Genomic DNA, 23,401 nt, shown 5'->3' on the forward strand with positions numbered 1-23,401 from the left:
TAATGCAAACAATTTAGTTTTTATTGTGTTTCTGTTTGACAAAAAAAAAAAAAAAAAAACACAAAAAAAAACCAGTGGAACTATGTATACTCCTGTAAAACAAGAGAAGTGTAAAGCAGGTATCTGAGCCCCTGCTTGTGCCCCTGCTTTGCTGGGCATGTTGAGACAACATTTGCTCTGTCGTTTGCAGCTTTACCTGTCTGGTCCTAAGCGAACTTAACTGAGAGAGAGTGAATTAGGTGAGCATTAAAAGAAAAAGGAAAGAGGCTAAACCCTTTGTCGAACCTCTTCTATGCCTTTGCTGAGTGCTTCATTTTAAAAACTTTGGATTTGAAATGATCTCTCTCACAAACAGCAAAGCACAAAATGCAATTAGGTAGATGTTGTTAACATCTGTAATTTGCCCTGCTGCCTGTGATATTGAAAAGATAACTGGTAACTGACACCTGGATGAAGTGTTTCCTTTTTTGCCTAGCATAAATGATAAGTGTAAGGCTTTCAGCTCCTGTGGTATAGTAACATGGGTGTTTCTTGTTTATTTCCCTTTCAAGTAGGAGTGGGTTTAGCACTTTTCTCTGCTGAAGAGTATTCAGAGTTGGTTTGGGTTGGGGTGCTTTCCTGTCAGCCGCTTGCTGTTCCCTTCTTTGCAGTGTTCAGAAAGCTCAGTTCAAGTTTCAGCTATCAGAAGTTGTATATATTTTTTATAAAGCAAAAGTAAGTCATTCTAAAAATGGAAAGATATGCCTCTAACTACAATTACTGCTTTAGCATTATATGAAATAGCAGTCTTGCAAGTCTGGAAGTGCATTCTTTTCTGCTGTTGTCATCCCTGAGTGCATTTCCTGAGCTATTATATTGATGTTTTCCTGGACTTGCGGAGTGCAAGCAAGAGCAGGCTTTTTCTGTTTTGAAAATGGAAATCCCCTTCACCAGGAATTAGTTGTTGAATTTCAAGACTTAAAATTGTGTAATTTTCCAACTACTTTGTTATTGAGAGGATTTGTTTTTGATAGCTGTGTTTTAAAACTCTCATTTTGAGCTTCATGTTAAAGCACAGTGTAACTAACTGATTAAGTCTAGCTTTTCTGGTGGTAAATAGATTTGCTAATTTTAATATATCAGTATTAATTATCAGGCTTATCTAAATCATAAGCATGAGCATTTAATTGTTGTGTTACCTGTAGTTATAAAGAAGTATAAAAATAAAGTTTGTCTGATTTTGGAAAGGAGGAAGAGGCATCCCAGCATCCTATTTAGAAGAGAGAGTAACACAATTATTAGTATCATTGGGTATGGTGTGATACCTGGTAAGAAAATAGTGGTAGCTTTTAAATGTTATCCTTGATGGTTGTTTTGCTTTTCCTGCAGTAACTTCAATATTTCAGCTTTTATCACTTTTTTTCCCCTAGTCTCTGCTTTATATCTAAACACAGGCAGCTCCCACAAATTTTTGCATGGCTTCAGTTGGGCTCTTCTGACTTTTCAATCGATTTAACTGGAAATTTGGTGCACAAAACTGGATATGCTTTTTTAGCTAAGCAGACTGCAAAGCATTTCAATGCATCAGGAAATGTAAAAATAAGCAGGAGTGTTCAATGAATCTTTTTTTCCTTTTTTACTTTGTCACAGAAAAATATGCTTTGGTTACAGGCATCCTTACAGTGGCCTTTCAATACCTAAACGGGGCCTACAGGAAAGCTGGGGAAGGGACTCTTTGTCAGGGGGTGTAGGGATAGGACAAGGAGTAATGGTCCCATTTAAAAGAGGGTAGGTTTAGGTTAGATATCAGGAGGAAATTCTCTACTCAGAGGGTGGTGAGGCACTGGGACAGGTTGCCCAGAGAAGTTGTGGATGCCCCATCCCTGGAGGTGTTCAAGGCCAGGTTGGATGTGGCTTTGGGCAACCTGGTCTAGTGGTGGGAGGTGTCCCTGCCCATGGCAGGGGGTTGGAATTAGATGGCCTTTAAGGTCACTTCCAACCCAAACCATTCTATGATTCTATTGTTCATGATCTCTGAATGCTGACCCTACCATTTAATGATAGATATCCTCCTTTCCCTGGACTGCAGCCATCATCTATAAAGTGTTAATGATGGTGTTGGCTCTCATTTATTACCCTAGGTAACCACGTCCAGGCGGTACCAGACCTGTGATGGAATGACATTTCATGCCTTTCAATGCAGTTGAACTACTAACTGCTGCTCTGACTACAGCTTTTAGCAAGTTACTCTGTTTGCCTATTTTCCCCCATGGTATGTTCACCTAAGCTATCTAGACCGCTTGTGAGAAGGCCACATGACAGCGTCAAAAGCTTTATATCCCAGATGTATTTCTTCTAGTGCTCTCGTCAAAAAAACAAAACTTGGTAGATTTGATATAATTTTCTCTTGACGAATTCACGTTATTTCTTACCGCTTGATGTTCTAAATGGCAGTGGATTCAAATATATTGGTAGATCAGGGCAATACAGGTTTGGGATGGTCCAAAAGAAAAATTCAGATTTGGGGTCTGTCATTTGTGTGTTCTTTAAGGCACTGGAGCCTTGTAGACTTATCTATTGAAAGGTCGTCTTATTGCCAAATGGCTTCTTCTGTGTTACATGTGTGAAACATGAATGCTCTCCAGACATCCTTTAGATGACAAAGATTCTTCCTTTTTTTTAAGGTGAGCTACAAATGGTGCCTCAGGCCTTGAAGGCTGTGGTCGTAAATATACACTTATTCAAAATGGTTGTCTTGCTATACCTGTCTGATCTCTTCTTTTGAATGGTTAGTTTGAAAACTATAAAAATACTAATCTTGCGAGCATGTTACAACTGGATATTTGTGGATGTAGAATCCTGCCTGTTCACTAGAACGAAGTGAAAGTATGTTGCCATCGGCCAAAAAAAGGGCTGTCTTTTACTAGGAGCTGTAACAAAAATACATTTAGCCAAAAACTAGGGTAATCCTTTTAAACGTTTTTAAAAGGATATAGCACCAGCTGCCTTTTGCACTTGGAGAGGGAAGGAAGGAGGGAAAAACATACTTTGAAAAGAAAAGGGGATGATGAAGAGACCAACTTTCACAATAAGATAGTTAAACACATCTCCCACATTTCTCAGGCGGTGTGTCAGTTGCACGTAGATTTCTTTTATTACCAAGGAACTCAGTTTGTGCAATTTGTTAAGGTATTTTTTTGTGCTGTCATTTTAGAAGTCAATTTCTTCCACATTTTCATCAGATAGTATATTTACTTCCCTGTTTTCATCAAATAATTAAGTCCATGTGTACAAAGCTTCTGCACTACCCATGTCCATATAGAAAGGTGACGTCTTAACAGAATGTTTAGCCTGTAGTGTGATATTTGAAGTATCTTGACTCTTGCTGTGTTTGGAAATTTTAAAACTATTTTTTTGTGTGTTAGATCCATATAATCCATTTTTTCATTGCTTGTGTCATCTTTGCAAGTGGATAAGTTGTCATCTGCTGCCTTTTCATCCAAACAAATAACTACTGGCTGGTAGACATAACACAGTTTATTTTAGTTCAGTCACTTGGTTGCACCAAGCTTGAGAATGTAAATCACCGCCTACTTTACAGGCGAGCAGCGCTCCATCCTTGTAGCAGGATGGAGCTAACATGAACCACTCATAACTAGAAATGTACTGACATGTCTGTGAAGTAACTCATAAAATCAGATAAAATTTAATTGGGTCTTCATGTAAAAACTGTGGAAATGTAGTAAGCCTAGTTTTGTTTTCAATTTTTACATATACTGCAAAGGATCAAAAGAGAAGAGTCTTTGAGGCTGAAATGTGCCTTGTCACTTAAGTGCAGATTTATATGAATAACTTAATTGTATAATAAATAACATGTCCATGTCCCAGCAAGTTGACTTTGGTTTATTGGAGCTTTTTTCTTCTGTACCAATGAAGTAGATCTGATGTCCTCATCTACTCCTGTTGCTTGATTTAAACTTTTAGCTAGACACATAAGGATTTTTAATAAGACGTTGCTTGTTTTTTTTCCTCATGTTTCTGTCACATGATGTATACTGTCAGTCTATCCTACCCTAGTCAACAGTGCTCATAAGAATTATATTACCTCTTCAACAGAAATTACTTCAGTGGCTTTTATTACTGGCTTCAGGTCAGTATTGGGAGGCTCAGAACATAAGCAAGGGGAAAAATTGGGAAAATCATCTGCATAAGGAAGGCAAGAGGAATATGAAATGGAGTGAGAAGGAAACTGTGAAAAAGTACCACACTTGATGTCTTGCAGGGAAACTGGAAAGGTCTGTGGTTTCCTGCCCCTGTCTCCTGCCTGGATAGGGGTTACTCAATGCTGGCAAATGCATTGGCTATCACTGTGAAAGTAACAGGAGGAGCAATGAAAGGTGGGGAGTAGAGACTAGCGAGAATGAAGAATACAAGTGTGGTTTCCTCCCCTCAATTGAGTGATTTCTTATATTTCTTCTTTCTCTTCAACTGTGTATTCTGGTTCCTTCATTTAATCAGTGATTACACATGGCTACAAGATCAGCTGGTTCAGAAAAATACCATCGAACTCCCTCCACACACACACACATGGGAGGAAACAAGCATAGCTTTGTGTCAGTTCAACTCGCTGGACCTATTTGCTTTGCAGCTGTTTGACCATTCAATCAGACACAAGAGAAAGTATTACCCATTTTGGCAACTACGACTTCAGTGCATGATTGGAGGACAAGTGGGAATACCAAGATTGGCAAATTACTAAAGAAAACTGGTGAATCTGCGCCATCGTCTGTGCTGGAGTGCCAACAAGTCTGCTGCATTTGTACAAAAGAACAACATCTCAGAGGTGTTCAGGAGTTAGTGCTTCTGCGTGGTAGGGGTTGATGAGCTAAGCATGCATGGTGAAGGCAATAGGTATTCTCTGAAGAGGTAGTTAAAGATTTACTCTAGCAAATCCTTGCAGTTGCCTGAAGAGATGGTCTCTGCCACAAACTGATTGGAATGTTTTTGGTGGCTTGGTTTACATTGATCCAACTCACTTTGTGGTTTCATTAAACCATTTGAGTGAGCTTTCCCAGTAAAGAGGAGGGAAGTGCTGCTCTTCTCAGAATTGGTGTAGGTTATTTCAGACTACAGACTTCAAACTGAACGGCTTTATTTTTCTTGCATGCTTGCTTCTAGATGGAAAATGTAAATGCAGCCAATCCAGCCTAGAGCTAGTGTCACCGCTTTTGTTCTTCTGTCGTTTACTTTTAAGTGGAGAATTTCAAAATTTGGAATAGGAGTTGGGAATTTAGGTGATTGCTTTCTTCAAGTAGTGTGCCTGAGGGAGGCGTGGTGGCAGGCACTGTGGGCTGGGCTGCGGGGAGCATCATCCCATTTGTGCACTGCATCACCCGAGCTCAGCAGGCAGCCAGAGTGAATGAGCATACGCCTCGGAGTTAGGTTCAGTGCTTACCCAAGTGTCTGTAGGATCAAAGCCAACAGCTGTCTAATCTTGATACCAAGATTAGAAAATCAGTAACTTTGCCAAGAAATGTGTTAATTGAAAGAACAGCAGTTAAAACAACTGCCTGTCTGGGAAGGTGTAGCTCTCTAAGTACGCCTCTTAACACTGAGACAGATGTACATTTAACATTGACATCTTCATTAGTAACTAATTTGATTGGTTTTCCTATGAGTGTTGTTATTAGAGACTCAATATTGGGTATATTTTCTGTTCAGAGAAATGACGATACTTTTCGACTAGTCCAGTTATACATTTTCTTGACTGGGTTCTACAGAAATTTACTACAGATAAGTTGTAGGGGTTGGAGGGGGTGTAGTTGTACACCAGCAACCTGGTGTAGGTGGTGGGAGGTGTCCCTGCCCATGACAGGGGCTTGGAATTAGATGGCCTTTAGGGTCACTTCCAACCCAAACCATTCTATGATTCTATGAAATCTGCCTCACTGCAGCTCTTCTAGTGAATCATGAATTTCCTTTTTTTTTGTTTTGTTTTGTTTTGGAATAAAGAGTAATTTTCAAGACCAAACCATTCCATGATTCTATGATTTAATTGTGTTTTGTTTCTCACCTGGAAGTTCTGAACATAATGGACACTCCACTGGTTCCTTTGCAGGTCAGGACACAATGGGATTCACCCCTCAGTTGTAACTTGTGAGGGCGTTTGAGATTTGACATTTTGATCTCTTAACAAATTTTACCAAGTGAAGGGAAAGCTTGAATGTGTAGTTTTATTACTTAATGATATGCTAGCAAATTTAACAGTCTGTTTAGAAACCTGAAACACCGAGTTGTTGTCATAAAAGAGTGGTGGAAAGTGATTTAAAAATCCAGGTATGACCCAGGGAATTGAAACATATTCTATGATTCTTTTGCTCATTACGGCTTGATGAAAGAGTTGATTTTTTACAAGAAAAGCCTTTAAAGATTACTATTTTCTTTTCCAAAGCCTTCAAGTTGAGTCTGCCGCTTCAATTCTTCAAACTTACATAACTATTGGAGAAGTTTTTTATTCTGCTTTCTTTAATGCTGTTTAACTTTTTCTTCTAGAAGCAGGGGTCTCTGAAGCTTTAGATGTATGCCAGATTTAAGATTAGCTTAGGAAATCTTAGTTTGGCTGCCATGGTATTGCAAGCTTAAAATGAATGAAAATGTTGTTTCAAAAATAGGTACCACCGGACACTCATTTGGTGATACTTTGCAAGTCAAGTAGTATGCAATATCACACAAAACATACGGCATGCAAACCATGTGATATCACTGTATGTATTCTACAAGTATTCTCCAAGTGTAAGTTTTGCGCTGTTTGAGAGAGAGCCGGCTCGATCTCCCCAGATGTGGCCACAGGCATTTCGGCACTGGCTGAGTTCAGCTGAGCGTGATGAGGTGGAAGCAATGGCTGTTACCCTCGCTGTGGCAGAGAGCAGCCCGGCGGGGCCTGCTGGCAGGAGCTGCCCGCAGCCATGGGCTGCTGCCTCCCAGGCCTCGGGGCCTGGCGGGAAGGCCGGGAGCTGGGCTGCACGCCGCTGTGAGGCCCCGGGGCAGGCCAGCAGCACGGCGCTGGCCTGGGGCCTCCTCTCCCTCAGAGACTGGAGTCTGAGGTGGTGGGGCTGGGCTGGGTCGGAAAGGCTTTGCTGGAGCGTTGAGGGTGCTGGGGTCGTGCTGGGGGAAGAAGAAATACTTAGCCTGGGCTTGCCTGTTTTGGTCTGGGAGGAGGACAGTGCCTGGCATAATCATTATATTGCCTTGTTTGTGGTTTGATCCTTTTGGAAGGGTGGTAATGTGAGGGAAGAAAGAAAAGGAGCTAAGCTCGCATGCTTTGATATACAGCCGTGTGGTATTTGCAGCGGTTTTTCCTTCTCCGTCCCAGAAGATAGCCTGTGGACTGTTTGCAGAGTAAGCTACTCTTCGTGAAATGAAGAGAAGGAAGCTACTGTTCATATTGTATGCCTTCTCTAAGAATATTGAGCTTCTTTTGAAAATCTGAATTTTTATTACTGTAATGTTAAATCTTGTGAGTTTTTTCTTTTCTGAAGGAAGTTAGAGTTCGGTATGTGTGCAGGAGATGCATCAATACTGCCTCTGTGCTATTTTCAAAGTATTAAACACATCATAACAATCTGTAATATTAATTAATAGCGACTTCTTATTTATTTATTGTATTTTTATTTTTTACATGTACTGGGGTTGTTAGTGTGTGCTGCCTCCACAATAATGAAGGTTGGGATTCTCAAACGTTCATCTTGTCTATCCATTCTGTGCTATCCATAGCCCAGGACAATGGCTATAACTTTACTGCTTTAATTTATTTATTTATTTTTTTTTTGAAAAAGAGCACTAGAAGCATTATTACCATTAACAATAATTAATCTCTTTGGTTTGCTCCCAACGGCAAAACACTCTGCTGTTAGATGTCATTCCTCTATGCATGATGTAGACCTCTATTGATTCTATGTCTTCTCGATGTTTAATAATAGTATTCTTTACGCATCTTGGACTTTGCTACTTTTAGTAATTTCCACAAGATAGTATTTAAAAATAATCTTTAAACATCATGCTGCTTGGTAACATCTGCCTGCTCTTTACATTCCGATTTCAGTTTGTGAAGGTGAAGCACAATAATAGGAACATATGCTGATATGTGTAGTATGAAGTGCTCTGCTATTTTGGTTAAGTTTGGAAAGATGTTAGAAGGAAGGTGAAAATTTATAATCCTGAAGATTTGTATTTACTTAAATGTCCCTGACTGAAAATGTAAACTATTTAAAAATATTGTTTATTGCAGGCAAAATGCCAGCCCCTGAGCAGACCCCAATGGTGGAAGATGGGCTGCCACAGACAGCACAGGAAACTTCCACAGTCCCAGGCATGGAACCAGAGACTACTGCCACTACCATTTTAGCTTCTGTAAAGGAACAGGTATATGCCTTGCTTTTAGCAATTCAGAAATCCAGCATGCATTTCAGAATTAATCATTGTCTTTTATTGCATTGCTGGAAAGAAACATTGTTTCTGAAATTTGTTTTCTGCTGTTAGTGTAGTGTATTTTGTATGTCAAAATGTGAGTATCGGAAAGGGTTCACTTGACTGCAACGAACAGAAGCATCATTATGGTATTCTGTATCAAATGTAATGTATGCCATCATGTAAATCAGATTTGAGATGTGGGTTTGTTGTTGAAACAAAATATAAAAATCAGTAGTGTAGAACTAATGCAACTTTGAGAATCAGACCTTTTTGTCCATTCTGCAAAGCTGGATGCAGTGTTACAGAAATATGCTCGTAAAGAGTTTGTATGGTAAGTTAATGTTTTGTTTAGGAATAGGTCTTAATATTTGGGTTTGGGGTTAGGTATCAATGTCCAGGTAACAATATATTTTAAATCTGCAAAACATTTCTGAAATGTATCTTAGCGATTATCTCTATATGGGGGGGAGGGGGAACATGATTGCATCATATGGTCTGAATATAAACAAGTTTCATACCCATGGAACCCTTAGTCTTAAATGAAAAATTACTGCAAGGCAATGAAATTTGGATCTTAATTTCATGACTAAATACTAGTTTCAAAAGTTTTTGAGCTGGTAATAGACTAATAATTTCTCAGTGATTTTAAAACTGAGCTTCCAATGTTAAGGTTATTAAGGCTGGAGGCTATCAAGATATGAGTAAGCACAGTCAACTTGGTGATAAAGAGCTTGAGCTACCTCATCATCTGAAAGCAGCACTTGGTCTTGCACTGCCTTAGCTTATCACAAATGTCAATTAGAACTCATTTGCTTAAAGTACATTTGTGGTGATTTTACGTTAGTCCATATTATTTTGCAGTTGACAAGGAACATGCTTGTAGTGGTGGCTCAAATGATGAGCAGCACTGTAATAAATGACAGTGCTATAATTCCTAGTGAAATAAGGAATATTTTCACCAGCCAATAATCTTACCACTGTGATTGCTGTCCAGAAATGCTTTTGTGAAATTTAATGCAGTAGTGATTGCTTAAACCGAACATACAATTATGACAGCGTTATCTACATTGGATTGATTAAAAAATTTATATATAAAAAATGCATTCGTTAACATACCCTTTCCTACCCAGGAAACATTTTATCTTGTTCTTACAGGAAAAAATGGATAATGGAATATTTCCTCATTTTATAAAGGAGGTTAAAACCACTTCCACTCTTCATTCAAAAAAAGACTCTCAAATTTATGGATATTAAGCAACTCCATTCCGATCAAAGGAAAAAATACAACTAATATTGTGTTTTAATAGTTGCTGAAACACAAACTTAAACTGTATATTAGCTCTGTAAAGTGTGTAGACATGTTAGAATGAGTGGAATGGGGAGGAAGATAAAAATCATGCTTCGCTCTTGAGAATAACAACTTGAAAGTAGTAAGAACCAAACTGTAGCTTTCTGGTATTCTTTCTGTTGATATTAATTATGGACAGACACTGACATATTCAACGCCCTTCCTGTATGGCACAAATCCCAGAACAGAATATTTTCCAGTGCAGTTATTTACTTTATTAAGTTTGAATGGAAACTAATATGCTGTTTACTGTGGCTTAACTTTGTTTTATTCAGAAATCTCTCTTTATTTGCAGTGGATCTGTATTTGTACAATAGAGCTGCCACACCTTAAATTCATTACTTTAGACACGCTTAGAGTGGAACCAAAGTTGAGAAAAAAAAAAAGATCATTACTTGTTCAACTGTACAAGATTTTAACCTAATAAAAACTATTAAAGTTACTGCAGTAGTTCTGAAATAAGTACATAAATTTATTGAATGACTTTGTTAAGCAATGTCTACCATAGTGGCGTAGATAGACATATCTATGACATCATATGGCATAGATATTTTGAACCTGCTTTGGCAGGGGGTTGGACCTGATGATCTCTTGAGGTCCCTTCCAACCCCTACAATTCTGTGATTCTGTGATATATAAAGTTTCAGTAATTAACAAGCCTATTAACTTTACAAGACATTTTAAATAACTTCTCCATTTGTTTCTTTTTCTTGCGATCACAAATCAGTACAAGGCAACCTTGTTATCAAAATAGAGCATGTCCCTTGAACTCTGAACGCTCCCCTCATTGAGACAAAATTGTCAGACAGCTGTGTAAATCTCTTGATTATATTCTAGGGAAACAAATGCATCATTTTCACCAAAAGTGATTGAGAAGTGCAAAGAAAATTTGATTACTACTGCTTTGCCTGTGCTTTTCTGACAAAGCTTAGTTTTTAAACATGAAAACAAATCCCTAATTAGGATAATCTACGCCACTGCCACCTCCGCTGTCTTAAATGAGGGTAGGGGGGATAGTTCTTTTACCAGGATAAGCTATTCTGTTTGCCTCACTAGTGGACGTACTTTTGGATGAAAATCAAGGGAAGGACTGACTCTTAACACAACTTAAGTTACATTTCTAGTATTGGATTTCCTTTTTGAATGCAGGGAAATCCGAAGACTAACTGTACTAAAGCTGAAATGTATTTTAGCCTTTTTTCTTCTAATAGTTGCATGTATACGATGGTGTTTTGTTTTGGAAGGGCAACATCATAGCAGTTACTTTTTGGAGAAATATAAAGGCAGCTAGTTGCCAACTACTCTAGGTGAAATTCTAGATTATTGTGAATCGCTGCTGTTTCACAAGCACAGGCCTTACACTACTGAATTTAGAATTAATTGTTGCTGAGTTGGCAAGATTAAAGTGGGTGACCAGATCATTGAAAATTGAATTTCCTGCTTGGTGTTGCCTTTCCTTTTCAGTGATTGGGCTGAGGGAGGAAAAGGTCTCACAGGGAGAACCTTCCATTGCTCCAGCTTTGAAAAGTAACGTGAATATACTGCTTCTGATTTGTTTGCCAAGAGAGAAGCAGTTGCAGCAGTGGTAGATTTATTTATTTCAATTTCTTTGTTCTTTAAGTGTCAACTAGTTCAAAGATGGCCAACTTTTCACTTTTTCCTTTGTAAACAGGTGATAATAGACTTAGAATGATTGGATATGCTTTTGGGTTAATAATCATAAATCTCTTGTGGTTTCCTATGTGCTTTTCTAGAAGTGTCCCCTTTTGTTCAACACTTCAGCAAAACTTCTAGATTTTCCATAAGGGTATTGAACCATGTACTTAGAAAATGTGCACTTTGCTTTTTTTCCTTCTTTGTTGTTTAAGTACAAAATTATTTTGATGGCTATTGAGGATTTTTTTTTTATGGGGTTGGTGGGGGGGAAAAAATGAAAACTGTACAAAAAAACAGCTTTCATATGGAATTGACGGAAAGAATGTGTTCTTCATACAGCGAAGAGTTTTTTATTGCACATTTAAAACATTTTTGCTCAAATTACTGTATTTTGATATTAAGTTTGAGAGATTTCTCTACCAATTCAGATATAACTTTGATATAAAGCACTACATAATCCAACCGCATAGGCATGTGGCTTCAACAAAATACCTGAAAAAAGATGTAATAAATGCAATTCTGGTAATCAGGCACAACAATTGAACAGTCTTAGTTTGAAATTCTGATTTGGATTAGTGATGGGTTAGATGGATATATGTATATCTATTCTGAGATGAACTTTTTATTAAATGGTTGGTACTTTTTAGTAAATGGCTTTCCAAGCTTTGTATAAGTGAAACAAAATCTTTGCTATATGACTGGGAGATTTTTTTTCAACTCTCTTAATGTTGTTTTCAACTGTATAGATCATTCTTACCCCTTTAAGTACAGAACTTTGAAGTTTGCTATCTCTCTTGTTGACAAATATTTCCAGATTTGGTGAATCAAGTCTGAGAAGTCTGCTTCCCAAGGCTTTAATTTTAAGACAAAATTTCTGGAATTCCTCTCTCAGATGAAACTGCTAACTCATTTCCAGAATCAAAATTCTTTATACTCTGTTTTTCATTTGAAAATTAGATTAGAAATTAGAATTAGAAATTAGTTTTTCCTTCTAGCATTGTATTGTTAAGCTTCTAAGGGGAAAATCCCTTTGAAGAAGAGCCTGCCTAAAACTGTGGGCATCCACAAAATATATTGGAGTATTTATACCTCTTGTAACACTGGTAGCTTACCAGGCTCTACTCTGCAACAACTCAACTCTAATCAGCAGCTGGCAAAACAGTACACTTAGCAATTTAAAATAACCCATCATTGTAACAAACAGTTTTCAAAGAGGATGCTACTCAGCTGAAGTCAGTGAATACCTCAAGTGGCATTCCTCCTTTCTGTCATTGTATGAGTACTTTCCTATTAATTGCTGAAATTTTGATCCCTCATCTGCTAGAGCAGCACCAAACTGTTTTACCAGACCAGTGAACAATGCAGGCATAAAAGTATTAAGGGCTTTAATGGTCTACTGCTGTTGAATGCAGAGAAGTGTGATCAGCCAATAATTGTAGCTGTGGGATTTCACAATCTGTAATCTGTGATTCTCTTTACCCTGTCCAATTTTTTATCTTTTGTCTTCTGTTTTGGAAGATACTGAGATACTGAAAGCATGAAAATGCAGTTGTGTGTGTGAGTAAACGTTATTTTTACAGAAAACTTTGAGGTTGATCTAGTATGGTTAGTTAAAAATTTTGTTTTTTTTCAATAGACTACAGTAGAGAGTTCAAATATTGGGTCACTAAAGTACAGTATGCAGGTTGAGAAAATGTATTTGATGTGTTTTAGTCAGTTCCTTAATTTGTTTCAGAATTAAAGCAAGTGGGAGCATGTAGGACTGTGCATGGATTAGTGTGGGGGCTGGCATTTGTAATGTGAAGAAGGTATAAATTAACTAAATTTTTTCCTCTTGTTTTGCACCTTTGTATCATAGAAATGTCCAAAATATAACTGCCTTTCTTTAGCACGATGAACCCTTTCATAGGCAATGAGAGCTGTGCGTCTCTGCACTGTATGTTGCAGTTGAATGAGAAACAGTAGCTGACAGGTAAAAATATTCCTCTCAAATGCTTGCCAGACATTTTTATCAACTCGAACTACTGGAAGAGGCTTAGCTGAATTGTTCAATGCTCAAAATTTTTATGATTAGGAAAACATTTCAAAGTTAACTTACAGTTACTTCTTGATTTTTCACAAAGAGTGACGTTTGGTGATTTAAGCAACTTAGCGTATCCCAGTGCTACTACATAGCATCACAGCCCTGCATTCTGCCCCAGCCTGCTTCAGCAACCATTCAGAACTGGTAGAAGCTGACGCTGCTGCAAGATGCTTCCCTTTCTGTGGCATCAATGGCATCATCTCTCCCAGGTGTCCCAACTGCCTGATCCTGGTGTGGCAAGACAGGCACATGCCATTCAAAAAGAGTTCAAGAGTTGTTTTTGTTACTTGTGACATCACTGCTGATTCTTGGACAATTGTCACTAGAAAGCCTTCAGTTAATCAATTGGACCTTCTACCCTGTATTTAGAGTTTTAAATTACCTATATTTTGCCAGGTTTCAAATTACAATAGAGCAAGAAGAACAAAATTTTTATTTTTCAACATTGTAAATCTTGAGTGCTTATTCTCCTCCATATTACTGAGGTAGAAAAGTTCTTGGTTAACAAAAATGAAAATGTTGGATCTCCGTGACATAGTGCTATAATAGGATGCACAGACAGCACACAGTTGCTTCTAAATTTTCTTATGCTATCCAAAGACTTCAATAAGAGAATAATAATCATTATGGTCTGTCATACAAATTACGTTCCCATTACTTAACTGCTTTCAAGTATTTGTTTTAACTGCCAAGCGTAGTAAGTTCACAACTTTTTTTTTCCACTTGTTAGAGAGCCACAAGCCTATAAGAGGTGCTCAGCTCTCAAAAGAAGAGAGCAGTGTGTTTTTGTGATTGGTATAACTTGCCTCATCTGTGTCTTCTGGTAGTGAAGACCTTGAAGTATCTTCGTGAGTGAGGTCTCAACATCATTGCAGAAAAATTACTGCTGGGCATTCAGAGCTTCTAGCTCTGTTTGGTCACTTGTGGTATACACTACAACATTGACACCCCGTGCAGGGTTTTTCTCTGCTCCAGAACCTTCAGCCTCCAAGAGCCTCCACGGTTACAGAGCTCTGAAATTTGAGTTTTGGCTTTTAATCACGGAAGCTTGTCTGCCCGCAGTCTGTATGTTTGCCTTTCCAAAGCAAGTTGTTTTCTTCTTTCTTGAACCGTGTATATGCTGCTTCTCCCTGAAAATAATGAAAAGCTAGTATTTTTTATAGCTTCGTGTTAAGAAATATGGCCTGTGGTTTTGCAATGAAATTTAGCTTATGAGTACAAAATTGTCGTTTTGTGAGGTGATTAAGTAGTTACTGCTAAACAGGTGAGTAGAATTACATTTTTTTCCTCTATGTATTGAGTAATCTTGGAAAAAAAAATAGCTCTGGCCGAAGCATTGTAGTGTATGTGTTTCAGAAGATTTGGTTAGTACCAAATCTTTGGTTAGTATGGCAGTGTATTCTGTAATCTACGTGTATAACTTTACTATGCCCTGCCCACATAGATGATGTTCTGCAAATGAAAACAAACGTACTAATTATTTTGTTGACTCCTGTCATATTGTCACAAGCCAGTGTTATAAAAAAAAAAGTTAATTGTGATTTTTTGCTTAGGCTAGCAGCTTTCTGTGTTGCCAGCATTGTGTGGGAGCATCCTGTGTGAGGGGGACGGCTCCCACTCCTTTCAGAGAAGCTGTCTAGAGAAACAAATTCAAATAGCTTCCTGCAACAAATAGTATGTTATGTGATAGATAAACATATTGGTTATTGGTGGTAGGTGTCCATTCAGAGTGGTATACCTCCCCCCTTCTCCCAAGTTTACTCTTAGCATGTGATGTGTTTTTTTAATATTTTTTTTAAAAAAAAAAGCTTTTTGGTTTTGGGTGCTCATTTTGTTTGTTCATTTTTATGGAACTGACTGTGGGGTCTGAAACAAAGGATAAATGCTGGTTTATTGAGCAATGCAAATAGTATGAAGAAAGTACCAAATTTCTTTAAGGGACTATAAACTATGAAAATGATCAATGCAATGCAGTTACTGAAAACTGATTAGGACTTAGTTTCCTATAACTGTCTGATTTAAACTAAAACAAAAAAGGATTAAAACATCAGGTATTCCAGCTATAAAGAAGGTGGCACCTCTAAAATCATCCGTCTCTTAGGTATTTATGCAGGTATTTAAGACCTGCAATTACTGTTACAGATACCAAATTTAAGAAGAGACATACGTAAGTCAGCATTCATTGCTTCAAAAAGTATGTTAGCTTTGTTACTTCACTGGAATCACAATCTGAATGCGTAAGAACGTTATTCAAATTAAAAAATGAAGCTGATTTTTTTTTTCTGCTTTCACAGAGTAAATTAATCTTGCTTTCACTTGCAAAAACAAATTAGGTCTTCGTAGGTGTCAGAATGATTTTAAAATGGCAAATTAATCATAAAGGGAGATTCAGGCTGGATATCAGGAAAAGGTTCTTCACCGAGAAGGTAGGCGGACACTGGAACAGGCTCCCCAGGAACGTGGTCACGGCACTGAGCGTGCTGGAGTTCAAGGAGCGCTCTCAGATGCATGGTCTGATTTTTGGGAGGTACTGTATGGAGCCAGGGGTTGGACTTGATGATCCTGTGAGTCCCTTCCAAATAAGGGTGTTCTTTGATTCTATAAACCTTTGCAGTTTAGTACACTGTGATGTTTTTTCTTAGCAGCAGATACACAGGTCATGAATAATATTGTAAATGGACAACTGAGGGTGTTGGTACAAAATCAACGGTGCTGAGTACCTCAGGTGAAATGGCCAAACATGATTTCTTGTTTTTTTCTGTCATGTCTACTTTGCACAGTTTTTCTGATTTAGAATGCTAGCGTGTTTTGCTTTTTAAACATAGCATAAATTAATGAAGTAAAATTTCTTACTACATTGTCAGTTTGTTACATTCATGTTTTCCACACCCAAGAAAAATAGAAATATGGTTCTTTATGTTTTAACTAGCTTTTGATTTTTTTTGCAGCATGGGGAAAAAATAGCTTTGCTTTTTTGTTGTTGTTTATTTAAATTATTGTTATCTTTTATTTAAATAGACAGTTTGTTAATTTGGGTATTGTGCAGCTTCCTGTACTGATTCTATACCACAGTGTTCTTTTAAGAGAAAAGTTTTCTGTGTTCTGCCAGTCAAAACCAAATCGTGATTTTCTAGACAGGGGTTACACTCTCACTGAGATGTGATGTGAAGTTAGACAGCTGATTTTCAGCAGGAAAAGAAAAGACTTACCTCAGTGCTTTCAGTTAAACCTCACTAATCCTGATCTTTTTAATCACCCGAAATCCTCAAAAACCTCAGGTGATTATTGGTATTGGGTGGAGCTCTGTTTTCCAGATGAAGAATTTAAGTATGCTTTGAGGAGTTATCAGGAAGGGTAGGGGAAGGATGCCTATTAAAACTGTGAAAAAGCAAACACACTGTGAAATAAGAGATCACCGATTTATCTGATCTTAGTTATCTGGTTCCTCTCTTAAACACCTTTAGGACAGAAACGTGTGACGAATTAGTTTACAAAGATGCCATCCTGTAGATGCAAGGTCAGTTGACAACCCCAGAACTTATTTTCCCTCCCATGTGTCTGATTCCTACCATTGTAACTGTTGCACCTGTAGCTTTGTCCTATTTCCCTTGTGCATATTCCTTTTTAATTGATTTACTTTATATAGGCTTTTAGAATATGTCAGCCTGTTTGATTTGGTAAGTCACTGTATTTTTTTTCCTTCTGGAATGCAAAATGTCAAAGTAAAAAGTTGCCCAGTTTTCTTTATGAAGTATTTTGCTGCAGAAATACATATGAACTGGTGTAGATCATAGAATCGTAGAATGGCTTGGGCTGGAAGGGACCTTAATGTCCATCTAGTTCCAACCCCAATGCCAGGAGCAGGGATGCCACCCACTTCTGGCCCGCTGCACTCTGGCCTGTAGGAGGCAGCAAAGCGGGTGAGTACTCAAGTAAATGTGTGTATGTAGCATGTATTAAGCTTTCTAGACTAATGTTATTATTAATGCCTCTGCCTGTAATGAAAAGGCAAAGCAGTAGAGATTGGCTGAGTGGAAGCAAATAATAGCTAGCGTATGTTTTGCTTTTATTCATCTAATTAAAAGATCAGTAAATAACAAAACTGCAACCTGAGTCTTGTGTTCAATTTCATAGTTTAAATCAATGACGTTACTTTTAAAACTATTTAAACAGCAAGGAATGGGAAAGAGTCTTAGCCATAGGGTACACTTTTTATATTATCTCAGCAAGTGAGGAATGCAATACTGTTTATTTTAAGCTTGTGACATGCTATATAACACACCATATTTTACTTGGGAAAAAGCTTGCCTTGCCTACATTTTCTTCAAAAGTTACAGAACTTCAGCATCTGAACGTTTTTTTGAAAATCTGTGCATTCCCCACTAATCATGTTAATGTCTGGCTGGTGAATTGTTTTTTGGATATGTGGCTCATCTATATTAACTGGAAAATAAATTCTCATTTATAAATTTATTTGCTTTTTTGCTTAATATACTTTATATTTTTTTTTCCTCTCCAAAACACAAACTGTCCAAAAGAACAGAATGCAGGTGTACCTCTTTTGTATAACATGAAGTTACCTCATGCTAAGACCTGGTTTCTCAGGCTGGGTCTGTGCTATTCGATGCGGTTCTGTTTTGTACAAACCTTCCAATATTATCCATATTTTCTAGTCCAAATACAGGCCCATAAGATGTGCTGTGGTCCAAAGGTTATCACATTCATGATGCTTTTTGTATCAGGTCACAGGATTAAAAGGAGTGTTAACTTTCAAATTCTGTTCAGAGGAGGATTTGAATAACATCCAAGTTTAGCACATATGTCCTAAAATGCTTTTTCATGTCTGAGCATTGACTGTGCTAAGTGTTTCTGACGTTGAAGCTTGACAGTAAGTGCCAGCCTAGTGGAAAGAGTTGCTTTCTCTTACGCTATAAATGAGCACTGAATTGCCTCCATCAACTGAAGATCTGGGTGGCCTGGAAAGAGTTGAAAACCACATCTACTTCCCCTGGCCCCAATGGTCTGCATATTTATTTTTTGAGAGGGGCTTTACTGTAAATATGCAACTATTTCAAAATGAAAAAGCTTTGTGCCATGAGGAAAGATCATATGCTGGCATTTAGGGAAAGCTAGATGTCTATCTGTTTTTAGGTTTCTTTTGCTTATCTGAGCCCAAAACAATCAGAAACCATTTTAAGGTTATAAAATTTTAACCTAATAGATGATCAATCTTAAAATTTTGCTTGATAGAGAAGCCTGAAATCGAGCTTGACCATTGCTGTCCAGTTACACCTTCTCTGCTTTCAGCATGGTGGTATGTTGCATTTCAGGACTGCTGTTTCTTGGGCACCCTGAAATCCATCTTAGTGTTTTCAAGTGTAACATTCTTAAAAAAAATAAATTTATATATGTATTATGCATATTCAGACTTCCAAGTATTACTTTGCTGATACTTGATTGTGGGGGGGCAGCATCAAGTGCATGAAGATGTACAGAACTACAGAATATATTGTTCTAGTGAAATTTTCTTAGTAGAGCAATAGCAGAAAAATGCAGTCTTGTGATGTGGATGGGCCATGAAGTTGATCAGAGGGCTGGAGCACCTCTCCTATGAAGAAAGGCTTTTCAGTACTTAAAGGGAACTTATAAAAAAGATGGAGAACGACTCTTTGCTCAATCAGATAATGACGGGATGAGAGGGAATGGTTATAAACTAAGAGGGGAGATTTAGATTGGAGGTGAGGAGGAAATTCTTCACTCAGAGGGTGGTGAGGCACTGGCACAGGTTGCCCGGAGAGGCTGTGGATGCCCCATCCCTGGAGGTGTTCAAGGCCAGTCTGGACGATGCAGGGTGGCATCCCTGCCCATGGCAGGCATTGGAACTAGGTGATCTTTAATGTCCCATCCAACCTGATCCCATTCTGTGCCTCTGTCCCATGGCAGTAGTGGGTAAGTTCATCATGCTGGGGGGAAAAAGCCTTGCTGGACAATATTTAGAGTATATAGAAGTATTCAGTTTGGTTATTGAGCAGTGAGAAGTATTTGAAAGTGTCTACAATCACTTGAGTCTTGTGGGAGGGGCAGTAACTTCTGTGACACATCTTTAACTGGCCAGTTTGTTGTATGGAGCTCAAATCACACCTTCAGAAGTAGCTTTTTATTTTTGTTCTATTATTATTATTTAATTATGGAGCAGTTTCAGCAGCATGGCAGCTGCTGTTTGCAATAGTCTTTAGTTGGCTTCCTGACGAAATCAGTGCTAATTAGCCTCCTATTTCAAGGCAATCTCATTGCAGGAGTCAAGAGAAGAAACTTTATCCCTGCTTCTGTAAGGTGAATCTTGGTTTTAGAGTAGTGTTTAAGCACAGTTACTCGGACTTCTCCCCCTGGCTGGAGCTGAGAGGTGCAGAGAGGTCCTTGCAGGCTGCTGGGAGCCACAGGTGCATTGCTGAGCTGCGCTTGCTCTTGCTGAACAGCTGCACAAGCTGCAAGAAGTAGAGATCTCTTTCAGGAGCCGTTAAGGAAAATAAAGTATTTAAGCCTTGTTCCATGTAACCTAAGGTATGAAATAATTGTTTGCATTAACTACAGTCTGTGAGTGAAAGTGACTTTTGTGATATGGCAAGGCTTGCAACTAATGTGTAATACAACTACATCAGATACATTTGGGGCGAGGGAAAGCTTATTAGTCATTTACTTTTTGAAATTAAAGGAATGCTTGTGTTGTATTTGACTTCCCTCAAAATTGATCGAATTATTAAATAGCGATGTGCATCTATTTTAAATAATATTGAACAGTTTATTTAACATGATGGGAATGGAGAATATCAAATTGAAAAATAATACAGTTGCTCTGATAGAATACTTTTCTGTCATTAACAAAACCTAACCGTGGAGTAAAACTTCACAAATATCCCCTGATGACAGTATGGGTTTCAGAGTATTATATTCATAAAAAAATAGATTTCTAGATCTTCATAATACACAAAGATTCTGTGTAGCTCCATGTATTTCCCATGTCTTCCTGGAAGTATTACGTTCCAAAAGCTGTTCCAGATTTTATGAAGGCTGAGGTTTGGTACTTATGACTGAGAAATATAACAGAAGCTGAAATATGAAATGGTGAAATAACACATCTCTGACGGCAGCCAGTTTCAAATAACAATTTCTGAGTTTTTGAATACAGAAGTCAGAACGTAGCATAGCTTAGGATGTGAAGTTTTGCAATTGGAAAGGGTAGACTACAATATTTTATAGTATACCTCTGTTATAAATGAAATTGAGGACCAACTTTATAGGCACCAATTTTGTTAGATTGTGACAACGTAAGAAGATACCAAAAATCTTAATTGTGGGAGGAATAAAATCCACAAATGCTTAAATACGCTTTTCTTTTTGTAACAGGTGATTAAATTTGTGTGAACCACTGATTTAAAGAACCATTAAATTCCCCCTTTCATCTAATTCATCTAATGATTTATTCCACTAAGGAAAAGTCAAAACAAGAAACATGATTGTGATGAAACTGACTTTTTTCAGAATTAATCCACACCAATTTTTTAACATCAAGAATGCTTTTCTTTTTTATTTTGAAATTTCAGGAGCTCCAATTTCAAAGACTTACCAGAGAACTGGAAGTGGAAAGGCAAATTGTGGCTAATCAGCTAGAAAGATGTAGGCTTGGAGCAGAATCACCAAGTATCGCCAGCACAAGGTACAAGTCCTGATGACTTTACTTTCATATGTCCCATGAGTTAAAGGGCTTCTTATGTCCTATATACATGTTTCCACTGATAGTTGTTCACCTTCCATTAATATCTTAAGTATAAAAAAATGTAGATTTGCTATAAAGAGTTGTGAGACAGTTTTTAAAAGATCTCTTTAATCATCGATTACATTCTCAGTATAGGGTGTATAAAGCTTTAATTGCACTTTAAGTATGTTGAAGTTTGCTTTTAAGATTCAGCCAAAGAGAAATGCAGTAGACTTATAAATTATTGTATCAAACTAACAGTGCTAGTTAAATGCAGTAATCCTTACAATTTCGTTTTTCCTGAATTAGCTGCCTAGTTTCATCTACCTCTTCTGAAATACTTCCTCATTACATTTGTTTTCAGGGAATATCTTGCTGTAATTTTACTGTTAGCATATTTTAAGCACTGTGAAACATACCTGATATATTTAATGTATAATGATAATAACTGTAGCAAAGCGTTTCATTAAAGTTTCATTAATATTTTTATAATGAGTACGATTTTTTTTCAATTTCTTAGAAAACTTTTAAACTCTTAAATGTATTTGGGTGTTTATTCATTTGAAATACGTTAAGTGATCAGTAGCTCTTGATTCTGAAAGCGCTGATAACAGTGCATTCTCTTATGAAACACTTACACCTGTGTTTCAGGTTGCAGCATACTTCATGTTGACGTGTATAGAGAGAATGTGCTCTGAGCATTATATATCTTTTTTTCCTTGATTACTGTTGTTTTTGTATTCTTTCAGCAGTAAACTTAGGTGTCATTTTGAAGTATTTCCTTCTGAGGTCATGATGCACATTTCTGCAAATTAAATAGAAAGTTGATCCTACAAAACCTTAAGAAATGGGACATGCTTATTTGCAATAAATAAATAATTTTAAAAAATCCTGTGTAGCAGATAACACAGTTGTTTTAATACATCTTATTACTTGGCTTAAGGTGTCATTTGACAATGTTGTTCCTAGCATGAGAACTTCTGTTTGAGAAACTTTGAAATATTCAGAAATATTCCTTGGACAAGATGACTATTTTATACCCTTCCTGTTTGCCCATCCTTCCTCCAGATCCAAATATTTGTGCAGTTACAGTTCAGATTTTGGCTTTGAAAGCTTAAAAAAAATAAGTTCTTATGGAAGAATAAGTAGAAAGCCTCTATTATTATAATTTATGCCTACGGATACCTCTCATTCAGTCTTGAATCTCCTAATATCCAATTTCAGAGAATTTGCCTGAGCAGTATACAAGGAAAAATGTTTTCTAAATTTGCTGTATGGGGATGTGGAGAGCAAAGAGCACTAGAATTAGCTTATCCCACAAATAAAATTGTGTAGTTTTTGAAATAATGTACAATTACCAGCATCTACACAATGAGTTAGATACTATACTTTTATCATTTACCAAGATGAAAAATGTAATTTATAGCTTCTCAGAGTCATTTGGTCTTTTATTTGATCTTAATGGCTAAGCAACGTTTGTATGGAAAAAGCTGATGAAAGTGTAGGGGGAGCAAACATTAGCACGTAAGTTGGTTTGTTATATATTTTGGTATGAGCACATCTGTGACTCTAGGTAAACTCTTCAAGCACTTGTTTTCAGGGCCATAAAAATTTTATTAATAACTATGGAAAAATGAAACATTTTAAAATAAAAATTAATTATAATCTTAATTTTTACAGACACCCTTATCTTCTCACCACTGTTCTACTTTCTCTAATTTTTTCTTATCCCAGCTGAATCTAGTCTCAAAGATAAGAATGCAGTGCTACACTACTTTTTTTTTTTTTTTTTTTTAACTGAGGGACACTGAATTACAACTTGATTTGCTCAAAACTTTGAGATGTGTGTGTCTTTAGTTAATATTTTGGCTTATTCTTTAATGTGGCTGTGCTTTTTAAGAGATGTGTGAGAAGCTGAAAGAAAAATTCCATATTAGAATCAGATGCTTCCATTTCTGCACAAAGCATGGCTTCCAGTGGAGTTAGGGTTGTTGAAAGAATCAAAGTAAAACAGTAGCTTAGAGGAGTGCCATGGCAGACGCAAATGCAACTGCAACACTTAAACCTGCATAAAAATAAATAAACAAATAAAAATGTGTGGTTCCCCAAACTG

The 23,401-nt window shown here is 37.3% G+C and overlaps 1 protein-coding gene across 14 annotated transcripts in view; it reads left to right on the forward strand.

Moving 5' to 3' along the window:
- PKP4 (plakophilin 4) overlaps positions 1-23,401 on the forward strand; it is a 90,019-nt gene that overhangs the window by 14,745 nt on the left and 51,873 nt on the right. For 5 of the 14 annotated variants that reach the window (XM_040562564.1, XM_040562570.1, XM_040562576.1 and 2 more), the window contains exons 1-3: positions 4,628-4,849; positions 8,267-8,400; positions 21,137-21,249. In XM_040562564.1, the coding sequence (XP_040418498.1) occupies positions 8,272-8,400; positions 21,137-21,249 (242 nt within the window). In that variant the 5' untranslated portion in view covers positions 4,628-4,849; positions 8,267-8,271. Of the gene's footprint in view, positions 1-4,627; positions 4,850-7,294; positions 7,378-8,265; positions 8,401-16,999; positions 17,053-21,136; positions 21,250-23,401 lie in introns of those variants that run through there. The other 9 variants (XM_040562574.1, XM_040562567.1, XM_040562571.1 and 6 more) reach the window with 5 other exon arrangements.

Source organism: Cygnus olor, chromosome 6 (genome assembly GCF_009769625.2).
Source record: "Cygnus olor isolate bCygOlo1 chromosome 6, bCygOlo1.pri.v2, whole genome shotgun sequence".
NCBI classification, from domain to species: Eukaryota; Metazoa; Chordata; class Aves; order Anseriformes; family Anatidae; genus Cygnus; species Cygnus olor.